At 34.4% G+C, this 17,453-nt stretch overlaps 1 protein-coding gene across 8 annotated transcripts in view; it reads left to right on the forward strand.

Moving 5' to 3' along the window:
* Cdh18 (cadherin 18) overlaps positions 1–17,453 on the forward strand; it is an 834,629-nt gene that overhangs the window by 631,085 nt on the left and 186,091 nt on the right. For all 8 annotated transcript variants that reach the window (XM_029544026.1, XM_029544030.1, XM_029544027.1 and 5 more), the window contains one exon: positions 4,377–4,496. In XM_029544026.1, coding sequence (XP_029399886.1) covers positions 4,377–4,496 — 120 coding nt within the window. The remainder of the gene's footprint in view (positions 1–4,376; positions 4,497–17,453) is intronic.

Below are 17,453 nucleotides of genomic sequence, written 5' to 3' on the forward strand. Positions count from 1 at the left end.
TGGGGTGGGTATAGGGAACTTTTGGGATAGCATTTGAAATGTAAATAAAGAAATAATAATAAAAATAAATAAATAAATAAATAAATAAATAAAAAAGAAAAGCATTCTATCAAAAGTAATTTTTAAAGCACCCAGATTTTCTAAAAATGGCAATATTTGATGAGCAACTTTATGTATTTTTTCAGCTTCAAATATGTGAGGTAGTATGCTTTCGCCATATAGTAAAGTATCTTTCTATACATTTAATTATTTTTATTCATACACTGATAAGATCATAAAATATCTGCCAGATCCTAATACAAAGAAGAATTTAATAATTTTGATGTAGAGACCATAAGATTTATATGCTAAATTAGTCTTCATATTACAGTAGATTATAGAATACCACCTTTATATTCCCTGAGTTCTGTGAGTACACAGTTAGCAGAGTATACACATTTATAGGTGAACTTTAGGGAGAGATATACTAATACTCTCTGCATGAATCAATGTTCAATAAATTCATTATCAGTTAGAACAATATTATACTGAGAATCGGAAAAAACTATTTAAAACACATAATGGAAAAGTAATATAATGTGAGACCAGTGAAAATAATCTCTGCCCAGTGATTGTAGGTCTTGAGACTGTACTATAATACAACCAAAGAGATGAGACTTAGAGAGGGAACATTAAGGAAAAAATGATTGAGAAGGAAATATAACCATTGAAAAAATACCAGCACTGCTGTGTTTTAGAAAAAAGAAAGAAAGAGTCAGAATATGCTCTGTAGAGGTGCAGGATGGTATAGTGGAAGGGGTTGCCTTTGAGGGCCCATGCTGAGACATCCATTCCCCCTGAGTCACCACCCGTAGGAGGGATATAGTATGGAATAGAGTTTATTTAGGGCATGGTGAGTGGAGTTGAGGGAGTACAGAAACCTACACACACACACACACACACACACACACACACGCACATAAACACACATACACACACATACACACACACACACATACACACACATACACAGAGAGAGAGGGAGAGGGGGAGGTGGAGGGAGAAGGGGAGGGGGAGGGAGAGGGGGAGGGGGAGAGAGTTAAAGCACAGAGGTGGGCCAGGAACATGTGGAAAGTAGGCGGGGAAAGAATGGAGAAGGGTCAGATAGGATAAGAGTAAGAGTATAGGTGAATAAGAGAGTGAGGAGGGTCTAAGCAGCCTCCCTTTTTTGATAAACAACCCAAAAATATCCAAAGGAATATATATATATATATATATATATATATATATATATATATATAATATATATATATATATATATATATATATATATATATATATATATATAGTTAAGGATGACCAAATCTTGCTTTTATTATTTTTATGTGTGTACTTGTATTTGTCTGTATGTAGGTTGTGCATATGATTACAACTATTCTGAGAGGCAAGGCTAGAAATGAGAGATCCCTTTGGATCTGGAGTTACAGGAGGCTGTTTGTTGCCTGACATTGGTACTGGGAATTGAATCCAGACCCTAATGTAGGACAAGAAGTACTGAGCCGTATATTCAGCACATACTTTACCTTGATATGCAACTCCAGAGATTCATTTGTGAAACAATATGTGTCATGTTGCTAAAGAGTAGGATAATATACTTGCCTTTATTCAGACGGATGCACCTGATATGTGATTAAGTTTCCTTAAGGTATATATAAGAGAAAATGTCAGGAAAATAAATGGAACAGTTTAAAGAGAGGCAGGAAATTATGACTGCATAGGGCCATTGATTATATAGAGGGTTTTCAGAATAGAAATGTTTGAATGGTATAGCTTTTTAAAATCTCAACATTTTATCTTTGTAAATATCATTACATATAACATTCACTATATATTGGTTGAATTATTAAGTTAAGTGGTATTTTGACATCCCATTAATATAATACATAGCATCTTTTTTCATTTAAAGAATATAAAACTTGTCTAATCAGAAATATTACACTGGATAGTTCAATAAGCATGTAAATTGACACAACAACAACAAAACAGCATATTAATTACTTAAGCATATAGGTAGAATAAAATGTGTGTGTGGGGGGGGGTGCACATGAATGTATGTGTGTGCATTCAGTCATATGTACTTCTGTGTGTGTGTGTGAGAGAGGGGGGTGGGGTGCTGTGTTTATCACAGATGTGAACATGGAGCATCATAAGGAAGAAACAGGACAATTTACAGGACTTGATTTTCTTTCTACCATGTGGGTTTAGATAATATATTTCAGGTTGTTAAGCTCTTCAGTAAGGATGATGTCCATCTGCCAGATCCAAAAATAGTGATATTTTTCTTGGTGTTGTTGGTTGTTACTCACCACAGATGTTTCAGTAAGTGTTATCTTCAACATATTTTTAAAAATTATAACTGTTAAATGAATAAAGTTTGGTCCTACTACACAATGACTAAAAGTCACTGTTATCCGTCTGTTGCTGAAATTCTATTGTTCCTGCTTAGCACCAAATTTACTCTAAGTCTTACTGGTTCTTGCTTTCTCTGAGAGCCTTGGCAAGTCTTCTAAGTTATAAGTCTTAAGAGCTTCCTTCAGAGAAGTGCTTTCAGCCTTCAGAAATCTGTTTATTTTTATCCAAAGTTTTTACTCAGCGCCAATTCACTTGGGATTTTAACAGAGTTGTGAACTCTGACACATCATGTGTAGCAGTTGGCAGTTTCAGAGAGTATTTGCTTAGTATTTAAATGCCTTATTAAATATGTCAAATTGGTCTTTAGGGACTTTCAAAAAAGTACACTCAATCGCTTCTCATTGATATGCAACTTGATAAAATGTGTGCTATTTTAAAAGCACCAGAACAAAGAGAAGCCAAGTGCAGGGAGTGACACAGCTGATTCCCCAGAGGAAAAAGGACTTAAGTTTTATTGTAAAGAAGGTATTGGGAAAGCTTTTTTTCCACGTATTTAAATATGTTCAGATTTGTATAAAACATCAGCTGAGAAGAACTAATCCCCAGACTATGAACTGCAGGAATGTGCCACAGGAAAGAGAACAAAACCCTGTGTGAGAAATGGCTTATGCACTTCAGAGTACAGTGTCTCCAGAGTTGCTGTTTTCAATAGAAGTGCTCTGCAAAAGGAACATGTTTCCGTACACTTGGGCAGGATTTCGTTAAGGAAAAATAAGTGTGGCAGCGAATGTGATGTAGGCCTAACAGGTATTAGTGAAAGCAAAATAATTCTCAGAGTATTAGATTCCTTATTCAATATTCTGACAGATTGGTTCAATTTTAGACCTTATTCTGTACATCTTCCTTTGGACATTGGAAATTCCTTTATACCATGGATACAATGGTACAAACTTTGAGTGAAGAAATTTGTTGACAGCAAGAAATGCTGATGCCAGCATCTCTCACATTTATGGTCTCACCCCCATTCACTTGATGCCTGGCATGTACATAAAATGAATATAATAACAATAAGAATTAAACAAAAACTTGATTTTATCATATAAACTTTTAAAGGAAAATAATGTTATTTATTAAAAGGATATATATATAACTGACCCATTAATTTCTTTTACAATGTCAATTAGTGGGCCACTAATAATATTTAATTCTCCAAAACTACTAATCTGAACCAAATTCAATCAACACATGACAGTATTTTTTATTTTATCTCACTCAGCAATGTAGTTGGTACGAAATATCATAGCGAATTATTTATTCTTTTTGTCTTGGTTTTTAAGGTTAAAGTCTTGCTGAAATTCAACTGTCAATAATGAGGACAGGACCATTCATTCAGCAGAAATTGCAATACCTTGCACTCTGTCTTGCACTGTTCTATAAAAAGGTGGCTTACCTAGCGGAAGCATTTTGCCTCACAGCAGCAGAAATTAGACATAGGAGGCAACTGTTTTCAGTGCCGTGTTATCCTCAAGAACAATCTAGTGTGGCCACAATACAACCTCAAGCAACTCTTTTTATTTGAGGTCATATGTTCTTGATAGCCTGTGGAGAAGATAAACCATATATTTAACACACAAATTTAAGAAGTAATTTTCAGGGGGCTGGACAAATGCCTCAGTTGCCCAGAGTATTGGCTGCCATTCTAGATGACCCTAGGTTAGTTTGAACTATGTTGGGTTGCTCACAACTGCCTGTAACACAAGATCCAAAGTATTCAACACCTTCTTCTGTTTTATTGGGTACCACCACATATACACACACATGCACATAAATAAAAATTAAAATGAAAAGGAATCTTAAAGAGAGAATTACATTTTATAGGAAATAGGAAATTGCATTGAAATTGTATCAAACCCCTTTAATTGTGTTCAAATGAGTTCTGTGCTAAATACCATCACACACTAAAATTTTTTTTCCTGAATGCACAGGTACCTCTGTTCTACAAGTGACAGCTACAGATGCAGATGACCCCACCTATGGAAACAGTGCTCGAGTTGTTTACAGTATCCTGCAAGGACAACCTTATTTCTCTGTAGATCCTAAAACAGGTTAGTGCATTTGTATACCTTGGTTTGTAAGCGATTTCGTCAATAAAACAAAATGACTCTCTTTTCTGTTTACTCATTTTCTTATAATTAGTGACATTAAATGTCATTAAATTTACAGTTACTTTTTTCTAAAGCAGTTTAAATATAAAGATGACTGTTTATTTCTGTTATGCATACCAATTAAAATTTACCATTGAATGTTTCTATAACATTTAAAACACACTCTTTATAAAAGAAGTATTGAATACTATATTAGTAGAATAAACTTTCCAAATATGTTTTGGTTTGTTTATATATTACTTTTAATTGTCTGTCAAAGATGGGAAATTATTTATTAGAATTTCTAATACCTTTTAAGAATTTTCTTGTTAAATATCTGCCCTGTTACTCATGAATACATGAAAGTATCTGTGTATGTATATATGCAAACTAAATATTAATATATGATACACATTACCATGAACTACTTCTAGGTCTTCTCTTTGGATTTACTCTTCAGAATTAGAAATTCTTTCAGCCATTTAATGTTAATTAAAGAAATTAAGATAACAACCCACATTCTTAAGTGTCCTCTTTAAAATAAAAACTTAGAGAAACATTTGAATTCTCTCCTCTTTCTTCATTCTGGTAAATATTGACATTATTTCATCCCATCATGTGAATGAACAGTACTCTGTAGCCTTTTGCTTTATCATTCTGCTACATAAGACATACACAGCACATGTCCTGCCTAAGTTATTTCTTCATGATAAAACAAGTGAACTAAAGCCAGGCGTGGTGGCTCACGACTTTAATCCCAGCACTCGGGAGGCAGAGGCAGGCAGATTTCTGAGTTTGAGGCCAGACTGGTCTACAGAGTGAGTTCCAGGACAGCCAGGGCTACACAGAGAAACCCTGTCTTGAAAAACCAAAAAAACAACAGCAACAAGAACAACAAACAAACAAAACAAACAAACAAAACAAGTGAACTTAATGCCTGTTTCCAAATAAGGAAATGTTTAATATTTAACATGTGACTCTCAGGATTAAATTTTTAAAGAATTTCAAAATACATTGTGAAAGAAAAGAGACTTGGGAGGTTCTAGCAGGCACCTGGGTTCATTATGAACAAACTAGATGCACTCTTTCACTGTTAACATGGGATATTCATGGATGCACTGTAACTTAGTTAATGCAGATCTTTTAACATGGGACCTTCATGGATGTACTGTGACTTAGTTAATGCAGATCCTTTATGGATGGTACACTTTCGGGTAACAGAGAATCTTCATGGATGCACTCTGACTCAGTTAACAGGGGACTTTCATGGAAAATTAAGAGTCCTGTAGCTATGACCAAGGAAGATACACCTGTTCATACGTGCCTCCTTTAAAACATTACATTACATAGCCAATAATTTATTGATAAATTACATTACATAGCCAATCAATTTATTATTTATTTAGCACATTTTTAATTAAATTTAAAATAACATCATTTCTGCCCTTTTCCAACCTGTTACCCCCAGGTTCCTTGTACCAGTGCTTCTTTCTTAATTCCCAGAAAACTGATCAATTTTCTTCATTATTATTGTTACTATTATTGTTACAGACATGTGTATGTTTATGTATATGTATGTACAAACGTCTCAATACAATTATCTTAATTCCTTGAAGTTTCTCTCTCCCTTCTGTGTCTCTGTGTCTCTGTCTCTGTCTCTGTCTCTGTCTCTGTCTCTGTCTCTCTCTCTCTCTCTCTCTGTGTGTGTGTGTGTGTGTGTGTGTGTGTGTGTGTGTGTTTCGTCACTGACAACTCTGTATTGGTTAACTAGTTAAGAGGGCTCATTCATGATACAGAGCAAGGGGCTCATTCGTGACTCCCTCTCCCTCTCCCATCAGTCATTATTTGCCTCTAGTATTTTTGTTTGACTGATTGGTTGAGTAAATACTTGATTGTTTAGTTGGTTGGTTGTTTTTGTTTGAGAGGGGGAACACATAAAATTTTTCTGTTCCACTTTAGCATTTTTTAAATTTTATATTTTTTAGCAGAGGATGGCATAATTATTGTCTATGAAGTTATTTCTTAGAGTGTCTTTCACATCACACTTTCTGATATTCAATCTCTAACAGTCATTTGGACCCTTTAAGGAATTGTTCTCCTTGCCATAGACACATGAGCTGTAATAGTGAATGTATCCATTCAGGCTGGGTTCCCACAAGATCTGGTGATCTATGTATTGTGTCCACTTATGGCTACTGTGATTCTACTCTTTGCTCTAAAGACAAGCCATTTTTTGGGAAGGCATATGCCCTTTTCTATGCCTATAAGAATAAGATTATAATAACAACAATAATAATACTAATAATTTTATTATAATAAATTTTTATTATAATTATTATTATAATAGGGTCTTAAACTGGTCTAGATAATTTGTGGGAGTAGATTACTTTCTAAAGTCCATGGCCTATCTAGCCCTGGGAAGGTGACTATATTTCTAGCACCAGGCAAGTTCTCCCTCCTGTTGGCTGAGCTTCAGTCCAATTGAACCACTAATAGATACCATGAAGGGATTGTCACTACCTTTACCCTTGTAGATATCTTGCCATCCTGGTCATTGCTGTGGTTCATAATTTTTGCATTTGGATTGGACAGGTTTGAAAGTTTGAATAGTAGTTCTTGGTACCTTGGAGAATACACTTCTGGAAGGAGGTATTCATGTCAGATATAACTGTAAACATCAGAGTCCTGTCTTATGAGGATGCAATGTCTTCATTAATAAGGGTTTACTTTAAATTCCCAAAGAGAAAACCAAGTGGGGTGTTAAGAGTTTATATTTTTAGACAGTTACTTAGACTACCCTGGTCAACCATTCAAAAATAAGTTTCTCATGACTAGTAATAGGGGTTTTGTTTGTGAAAGGGATTCTTCTTTAGCTGAAAGGTTTAATTCATGTCTGCTTCTAATAATCATATATAATAAAATACATACCACTAAAGAGAGTCATGTCTTAAGCACACTTTCAGGACATAGTGCAATTACATTATTGTGATTGTATTTTATTATCATTTATATAATAGAAATTGACTAGGTAATTTGCTGTCCTTTCCATAAGGTATTCCAGCATTTAAATTCTCTGCCAGGAGCAGACTTGGAACAGTCTGTATCTTTACCTTTTCAGAAGGAAGTTATGTAGAACCTACACTCAGAGAGATAGGTGCACATGAAAAACCAGTGCACATGAAAGCACTTGTGTATCCACACATTTTAAGAAAATTAATTTTAGTGTAGATGAAATATTTGAACGATGAAATTAAAAGATGTACATCATAAACAAACACCATTAATGTATAAATTGTGTGACATTCAAATTATTGTAGTTTCAAGATATTAGTAAATAGTTAGGGAAAAATTCTCATCAAACTGGTTTTAAAATGTTTCAAGTAAAATCATACATGCCAGTGTAATTATTTACATTACTATTCAACTGAAAACTGTTGAAAATCTGAACTACCATACTATTTGATGTAAGTGGTCCTCATTGTCTTGTTTTCTCTAAATCATGCTTTTGCTCAATACAAGAAAAGTTAATTTCTACTTTAAAGACACAAGTCTTTAGATGGAAGAAGTAATCATATAAAATGTAGCAATACTATGTTTTGTATTATGCACACACACATCTGTGTGTACATATACATGAATACCCAGATAAATCTTCAGCCCATTAATGTTCTGTATGTCACATGCTTACTTATAAGAAAATATCTTTTTACATAATAATAAACTGAAATAAAGGTATATCAATAGCGCTCTTATTATGCCTATTATTGGTTAACAAATGTAAAAATTTATGTGTGTATCATACTGTATGAACAGTTGCATATATTTATGTGTGAATCCATGCAAATGAGGGTGAGTAGGAACTTGTGTAGGAAAAGCAGGCTTTAAGGATGATGTCTCTCTGCCTGTGCAGGCTGCTTTAATTTGGGTTTATAGCAGTTCTCCTCAGCATGCCTTCAGTGGCATAACATTTAAACACCATTAGAATTTGGATAGAGTTCTGTATCTTAACAGGTAAGTCAAGAAACTAAGACAGAATTTTATGACAAGTGTAAATAGACTCCAATACAGTTGTAAAGTATAGAATTCTATTAGGTCTGCACCTCTTTCTTTTCTTCCGAATGTGTCATGTGATAAATGAAGTGCATGCATCTATAATGGTTGGTGTTAATATTAGCTTTTTTTCTGGTTAAAGCATCATGAGACCTGTGGGTCTTTTTTCTACATGTGATGTCAGCACTGAAATAATGTATGTAGAAGGATACATTTGGTCAGATGATGCGTTGGGCAGTTATTGCAGAAAATGCTAAGGAGAGTTCTAAGATAAATATCCCCTATTCTCTTCACAGCTTCCACTTTAGGGGTACTTATGCTTAAAAATCTTATTACCTTATAATTAAACATGTTCAGAACGAATGGATATTGTTGTAATTGTGCTTCAAAATACCTGGCATATAATCTAAACAGACAGTGAAAATAAGAGAATCAGGTGCTACGGCAGGGTGTTCTATAAGCATGGCAGTACTAGTCATTTACAAAGGTGTGCATTAAGAATTCTACTTAATTCCTTTCTCCTAATTCAGTGATCCATCTCAACACATTTCCAGTTATTTTTATTGAAGTGCAATTATAATAATGCATAACTTTTGTTTCCAAATAACATTGAGATTTCAGTGCTTATCATTAAAATTTTACTTGTAGTTCCTTATATTCATTACTTAAAAGGTTTATTTTGGTATTCACCTTGACTTTATAACAACGAGTTCCAAAGAAACTGTGTTTTTCTGTTTCAGAAATCCTGCTCTAATACCTGTATCCAAAGATATGAATTATGAGCCATAATTACATATTCATTAATATTTTAATATTACATATTAAACACATTACATCCATATTTTAATAACATATGGAAATTTAACCTGAAGTCCAGTACTTTATATTGTGAACCCAAACTCTCATGAATAATTTATGAACTGTGTTGCCCTTATTATAATTGGTACGCTGTTCCTCAGTATATAAGACAACTGAAGAATACCTACTAAAGTAATATTTTAAGCACTATTTAGCACTTCAAAATTAGAAAAGCTTATTGCAACAAAATATCAAAAAGTATACTGTGACATATTAATATCAGTAAAGCATTCATGTAGTAATGTTTACCATTATAGCAAGCAGATATTCTTGAATAAAATCCTTGAGAAAAGATGTTGTAGTTGGAGTATCTTATTAGAGACTAATCTGGAAGTATCATCATCTCTACCCAGTAGAGATTTCAGCCCAGTCTTGTCATTTAGTGTTGACATCATTAGACGTAAACCATTATGTCAAAGATGTTTGTGCTCCTTTCAGATGCAGAGAGTAGTAGCTGAATAATCCATTGTCTCCACCTAGAATTGCTTTTCAGTATCTTCTCCGAAGAAACAGAAATCAGGAAGCCATCATTCCAGTGCCTTAGGGGCATAATCTATGTATTACATCCAGCAGAAGTGTGCAGGCTTGAATAGGGAATGCATTCTATTTCTGGTCCTTACTTTGTGAGTGACCTAATGTTTCTTTTTACTGGATGTTTCACAACTAGCAATGGAAGGCATTCCATGGTATTTTCCATGAAAGCACGCAAGATATGTCTGTGCCACAAACAAAATCAATTATCCTGATGGTCAGTTGAGGAAATGTAAAAATCTAAATACAAACAGAAGTCAGCAATAAAGAATAATGTAAGAACTCTTCACCACATGATTGCCACATGTGAGGTAAGATGGATGTACACTTTATTAAAATATACTGAGTATATTCTGTCAGTGTACAATTATGTCATTCATACATTTGAATACATGATACAGTTGGCTTTTGATACTTACTAAATAAAATGGTGGAAGAGTTTTGTTTCCATTTTAATTTTTATTCTATAAAGATGAATTGTAAATGTCTGTATCATCTCATAATATATATATATATATATATATATATATATATATATATATTTACTCATTTTGGCAAGCATGTTTATAACATGTAAGCAGATGGAAATATTGAATTTACACATATCATGTTTAATATTCAGGTATATGAAAGTAATATAGTTTTAATGCTTTACATTAGTTTTATACAGAGAAGTAAATACACTTGCTTTTAACATCCATAGTGTGGTTTAGCACTTAAATGTTGTTTGCTGTTTGATGTTAAATAAAGACAAACACTGAATAGCAAATTTTTTGTTAATCTCACACTTCTGCAGGAATTACATCTTGTACAGGATTCTCCCTCATACATTATAGAGCCTTCTACTTAGTGGTAATCTATAGTACCAAAGACTCACATCTTATCATTAATTACTAATGTATAGCATATTAAACATGCAGTGATGAAAATCAATTGGCACTCAAGAGATTCTTCTTACAATTAATGTATTTTAACTTTTCAATATGACATCAATGTGAATTTAAGTTTATAATATCTTAAAAGAAATACACTTTTTAAAAATCATTTTGGAGATAATTTGTGCATTGATAAAAATGTGTAACTTAATATTTACTAAATTATTCATATTCCAGAAAAAATTTGCACTCTCGTTTCCCTGTATATAAATTTAGAATAGTGATGCCTGTCTGGATTACACTTCCACATTGCTGTTTATCACCATTGGAAGGAAGGACTGGAACTCAAGCAGGTCAGGGAGCAGGAGCTGATGCAGAGGCCATGGAGGGATGTCTCTTACTGCCTTACTTCCCCTGGCTTACTCAGCTTGCTTTCTTACAGAATCCAGGACTACCAGCCCAGGGATGGCACCACCCACAAGGGGCCCACCCACGTTGATCACTAATTGAGAAAATGCCTCACAACTGGATCTCATGGAGGCCTTTTCTCACCTGAAGCTTCTTTGTGATAACTCCAACTTGTGTCAAGTTGACACACAAAATCAGCCAGTACACAAAGTCTCTGGCAAAAAGCAGGCGTTCACCAATGATTGGTATCCTGTTTGTTGTGTAGGATTAATAAAACTTCAATAACATTAAATAATGGGTGCTTATGTCTTTGGAGTAGTGTCACCTGGAATGGAAAAAAAGAAGACTGACTGCATTGTATAAAAGAAATATTTATCCTATGTGCATATAGCTTTTTTTCCCCCCAAAAAATGCAAGTTACCATTTCAATTGATTTTAGTACAGTGTAGGAGACAGAAATTTAACTTCTACAAGTGAGTATCCACTTTACTTCGCGTTATTAATTAAAAGGCTGCCCACTTTTTGAATGCATGTTTTAAGTTAACTGTCTATCACTGTGTACATTTGTCTCTGGTTCTGCAGTGCATGCCATTAGGTTTCCTGTATGCTTTACGGCTACTATAATGGTCCCATTTAAACTATGGTCTATATTATATTTTAAAATCAAGTAATGTATTGATTTGGGCTGTGTTCTTTCTTGATAGGATTCTCTCAGATACTTGGGTTAGTGTGACTTTCCCCTTAAAATTTTTTTTTGTAATTAATTAATTAAGTAATTTTTTTACACTCCATATTTTATTCCAACCTCCATCCATCACCCTCTAACTGTTCCACATCCCATATGTCCTCCCCAGCCCCGTCTCCATCTGAATGATCCTACCACCACCCCACCTGCCCTCTTTGTAGACCAGGCTGGCCTGGAACTCAGAAATCCACCTGCCTCTGCCTCCCAAGTGCTGAGATTAAAGGTGTGCACCACCACCTTCCTGCTGATCATTTATTTAGGTCATTTATTTAGATCTTGGCCATTCAAGATTCTTCGGTTGTGAAATCTCAGTTTAGTTCTATACTCTGGTTTTTTTTTGTTTTTTTGTTTTTTTTTTTTTTTTTTTTTTTTTTTTTTTTTTTTTTTTTTTTTTTTTTTTTTTTTTTTTTTTTGGTTTGGGATGTTTGGTTTTTGATGATAAGGGTCTTGAGTTCTTTATATATTCTGGATATTATCCCTCTATTGAATGTGGGGTTAGTGAAGTTTTTTCCCCAATCTGTAGGTGGCCAATTTGTCTTATTGGCTATGTCTTTTGCCTTACAAAAGCTTTTCACTTTCATGAGGTCTCATTTATCAATTCTTGATCTTAAAGCATGAGCCATTGGAGTTTTGCTTTCCTATTTTTCTAGCTAGCACTTAGAATACCTTAGAATACTATATTAAATAGAGATGGGGAGAGTGGGCATCCTTGTCTTGTCTCTGAATTCAGTGGAATTGCTTCAAGTATGTCTCCATTTAATTTGATATTGGCTATTGGTTTGCAGTAAATTGCTTTTATTATGTTTAGGTATGGGCCTTGAATTCATGATCTCTTCAATACTTTTAACATGAAGGGGTGTTGTATTTTGTCAAATGCTTTTTCTGCATCTAAAGAGATGATCATGTAACATTTTTCTTTGAGTTTGTTTATGTAGTGTATTACATTGATGATTTTCATATATTAAACCAACCTTGCAACCCTGTGATTAAGCCTACTTCATAATGGTGAATCATGGTTTTGATGTGTTCTTGGATTCAGTTTGCAAGAATCTTATTGAGTATTTTTGCATTGATATTCATAAGTGAGATTGATATGAAGTTTCTGTTTTTTGGTTGGGTCCTTGTGTGGTTTAGGTATCAGAGTAATTGTGGCTTCATAGAATGAGTTAGGTAGTGTTCCTTCTCTTTCTATTTTATGGAATAGTTTGAGGAAAATTGGTCTCAGGTCTTTGAAGGTTTTTTGTGAGATGCTGCATACCTTGCCCTTTCTTTGGTGCAGGTACCTTCCTTGTGTTGGAGTTTTCTTTTTAGAATACTCTGTAGGACTGGACTGGTATGTAGATACTGTTTGAATTGTACTGGAATATTTTGGTTTCTCCATCTATGTTGATTGATAATTTTGCTGGCATTTGTGTTCTTTTAGAGTCTGCATGAACTCTGATTATGCTCTTCTGGCATTCATAGTCTCTGTTGAGAAGTCTGGTGCAATTCTGATAGGTCTACCTGTGTACGTTACTTAGCCCTTTTCCCTTGCAGCTTTTAATATTCTTTCTTTGTTCTGTACATATAGAGCTTTAATTATTATGTGACAAGAGGATTTTCTTTTCTGGTCCTCTTTATTTGGTGTCTTATAGGCTTCTTGTACCTTTTTGACCATCTCTTTCTTTAGGTTGGGGAAGTTTTTTTTCTATAATTTTGTTGAAGACATTTTTAGGTTCTTTGAGCTGGGAATCTTCTTTCTCCTCTATTCTGATTATTCTTAGATTTGGCCTTTTCATTGTGTCCTAAATTTCTTGAATGCTTTGGGTTAGGAGTTTTCTCACGTTTTGAATTTTCTTTGAAAGTTGTGTCAATCTCTTCTATTGTATCTTCTACACCTGAGTTTCTCTCTTCTATGTCTTTTATTCTGTTGGTGATTACATCTGTAATTTCTGACCACTTTTCTATGTTTTCTATTTCCACATTTGCCTCCATTTTTGTTTTCTTTATCCTTTCTACTTCCATTTTTAGGTCTTGGATTTCTTTTTTTCAATTCCTTTACCTGTTTACCTGTGTTTTCTGTATTTCATTCAGTAAGTTATTGATATCCTACTTAAAGGACTCTATTATCTTCATGAGATAGGATTTTAGGTTAGCTTCCTGATTTTCAGATGTTTTGTTGTATTCAGGTCTTGATGTGGTGAGAGAGCTGGATTCTGATGATGCCCACATATATTGGCTTCTGTTGCTTATGGTCTTACGCTTGCCTTTCACTATCTGGATATCCCTGGTGTTTGTTGGTCTGGGTGATTGTCTGAAGTCTCCCTCTTTTTTCACTGGGTTGCTTCAGGTTTCCCGATAGGCCTGCAGCCTTGGATGTAGCAGACCACCTGTGGAACCTTCCAACTGGAGACCCTTCAGAGGGGCAGAGAAGCTGCTGATCTGTTGACCTATCTGCAGTAGATCTCGTTGGAGGCCTTCAGACAGTTGGATCTAAAGGGGAGCAGTCAAACTGTTGTTCAACTGCTCTGAGTGCAGCAGGTCCTCTAGGATGGATCAGGATATTGTGACTTCACTGGAGCAGACCAACCACAAGTCTGCCCTGGCAGAAGGACTGGGAGGAACCCTTAAGAATTCTTAAATTATTGTTTGTAGTTCTATAAAGAATGTCGGATGTTTGATGAGGATGGAAATATAAATTCTGCTAATTCCAAAGCAGAGTAGGTAATTTCATCATCTTGTCTCTTTTTCAGTTTACCTTTCATCATCTTAAAGTTTCCTTTGCAGTGATCTTCTAATACTTTGGTTACATTTATTCCAACACATGTTGAGGGGGCTGTGAACAGAACATTTCCCCTGATTTTATGATCAGAAATGTGATCTTCTAAGTACATAAAGAAACTCCTGATTTGGATTTATTGAGCTTGTACCATGCTACCTTACTGGTGCTGCTTATTAAATCTAGAGAATTTCAAGTGTAGCATGTGTTCAGTTTTAAGAATAGAATAAGTTTATTTACATAAAATATTCATTTAAAGCTATAAACACTTAAACTGCAAAACAGAGTACAGTGAAAACCCTTTATACATAGAAAATGGCAATCAGTTTCTGAATAGAAGCCACAATATCACAGATAGTACAGACACAGGGAATTCCATGAACTTAAAAGCTTATGCATAGAAAAAGAGACTATCAAAGAAACGAAGAGATAGGTTGCAAGATGATGGTAAATCCTTGCTTGCTTAATTTCAGCCAAGGGTCTTATACACAGAAAGTATAGAGTTCCAAACAATAAAAAAATACACAAAATAAACATGCACCCACAAAGACACACATTCTCTCAGTCACACACACACACACACACACACACACACACACACACACAGAGTCTCAAACTGCTAACTTCTAATGCATGCCTTTGCCAATGAATGAAATAAATCACTAGAGAATAAATAAAAATGGATACTTGGAAAGATAGGTCAGCCATCAAGAACACAGCATATGCTGCTCGTATAGAAGTCCTGAGACTTCTGTATCAAGAGACCATGTCGAGTGGCTCACAGACACTTATATCTTCAGTTTCTATGGTGTCTATTGTTTCTCCTCACAGACAACCCCAGAATTCATCTATACTTACCCACCTGAAGATACCTACAAATAAGCATAACTAAAAATAATAAAATGAGTCACAAAAAAGCAATAAAATCCACCTATGAATATTTTTATATTTCCAATGTGCTTAACCATTAAAGAACTGCATTATAATTTACTTTGAAGTTCCACTACATCCCAGTCGGTATAGCAAACATCAAGAAATCAAATCACATCGTATATCAGTGTAGCTATGAGAAAAGAACCATACTCACTGCTGGACAGAATGGAATCTAGTATAGCCACTATGAAAATCACTATGAAAAGTTTTCAAACAATGGAAAGTAAGTACCATAAAACTCAGCTATGTGATTTCTGGACAGTGTGATCTACAGTCTTTTATAGGAACACCTGTGCATTTCTTCTCATGGAGGTTCTTCTCTCATGGGAAAGAAGTAGGGTCAGATGTTCAGAAACAGATGAATGGGAAATGAACATACTCTCTTCAAAAGGCAATTCTCATAGCTAGCCTAGCCTAGCCTCTAACTGTTCAATCACATGGGAGTAAAAAGGGTAAAGAAAACCAGAAGGGGGATCTTAAAACTCCAGAGAATAGACAAGTTGGAAGACAATAGAACAAAATACAAGAGAGAAACTGAGGCAGGAGGGCTAAGCATTAAACAGGAGAGTGAGACGAAATAGAATATGTAGGAAAATCCCACAAGGAAAGCCAATTAAACCTAATTTAACAATATGAAAGAGGATTTGCAACTCAAAATCACTTTGCATATTTTCTGATCAGTTTGCTGAAAACCTTTATATAAATCATAAATAAGAGAAATACACAATTAGAAAAAAAATGCTAACCTTGAACAATTTTACTTGTTCACATAAGGTAGTTCGTCAATATTTTTGTTGATTTAATAAATAAAAGTTTATTACATCTCAAGAATCAAGCTGGGCAGTGGTGGTGCACTTGGGAGACAGAGGCAGGTGGATTTCTGAGTTCCAGGCCAGCCTGGGCTATACAGAGAAAACCTGTCTTGAAAAAAACAAACAAAAAATTAGTAAGAGTATAAAAATTCTGCTATGAATGTTTTATAATATATTTTTTAAAGTTCTGTATATTCTAATATTTACTTTAAAGCATCCATATTTATATATTTAATAAAAATAACAAAATTTTGCTTATTTAAATAATTATTACTACATTTTAATAATATAGTAACAATAAATACATAAATATAACACATAATAAGCAACATCACTTACTTTCCCAAAGTTAAAATATATGCTTCTGTTGTAATAATTGATAAACAGTACATCATAAGTGTATCTCAGCATGTTTTTACCGACAGAATACTATCTCTTTTTTTCTTATTCAGAAAATATTTGAAGAACTGTAATTTCTAAGCTGTAAGAGACAGTATCAGTAAAGAACCACAAGAAGGTGCGTTTTGCAGATTATTTAAAATGTGGAAAGACAATGACCTTTAACCCATGTCAGCCATGCTCTCGACTCAGTGTTCGATTTTCCTTTGTTGCTCTGGTTTTACTGTGTGAAGCTCCATTCCACAGACCTTCTGCCTTCCCTGTTGCTCCAGTGACACAGTTCTGACAACCACTGGATGCTTTCATCAAACCACCATTGATGGTTTATTGTAGATGATAACATAGTCTGTCACTGAAGGAAGTCAGCATGGGAACTCAAGCAGGGCGGAGACATGGAGGGCAGAGGTGATGCTGCAGGAAGCTGCTGATTGGCTTGCTCCTGGCTTTCTTTATTTTTAATTTCCACAATTTTTATTTTATTAACAGTAATAAACTCACTTTGATTTGATAAACATACCAAAATTATCAGTCTTGTGTCCTTGCATGAAA

The sequence above is a fragment of the Mus pahari genome, chromosome 11 (genome assembly GCF_900095145.1).
Source record: "Mus pahari chromosome 11, PAHARI_EIJ_v1.1, whole genome shotgun sequence".
Taxonomy (NCBI): domain Eukaryota; kingdom Metazoa; phylum Chordata; class Mammalia; order Rodentia; family Muridae; genus Mus; species Mus pahari.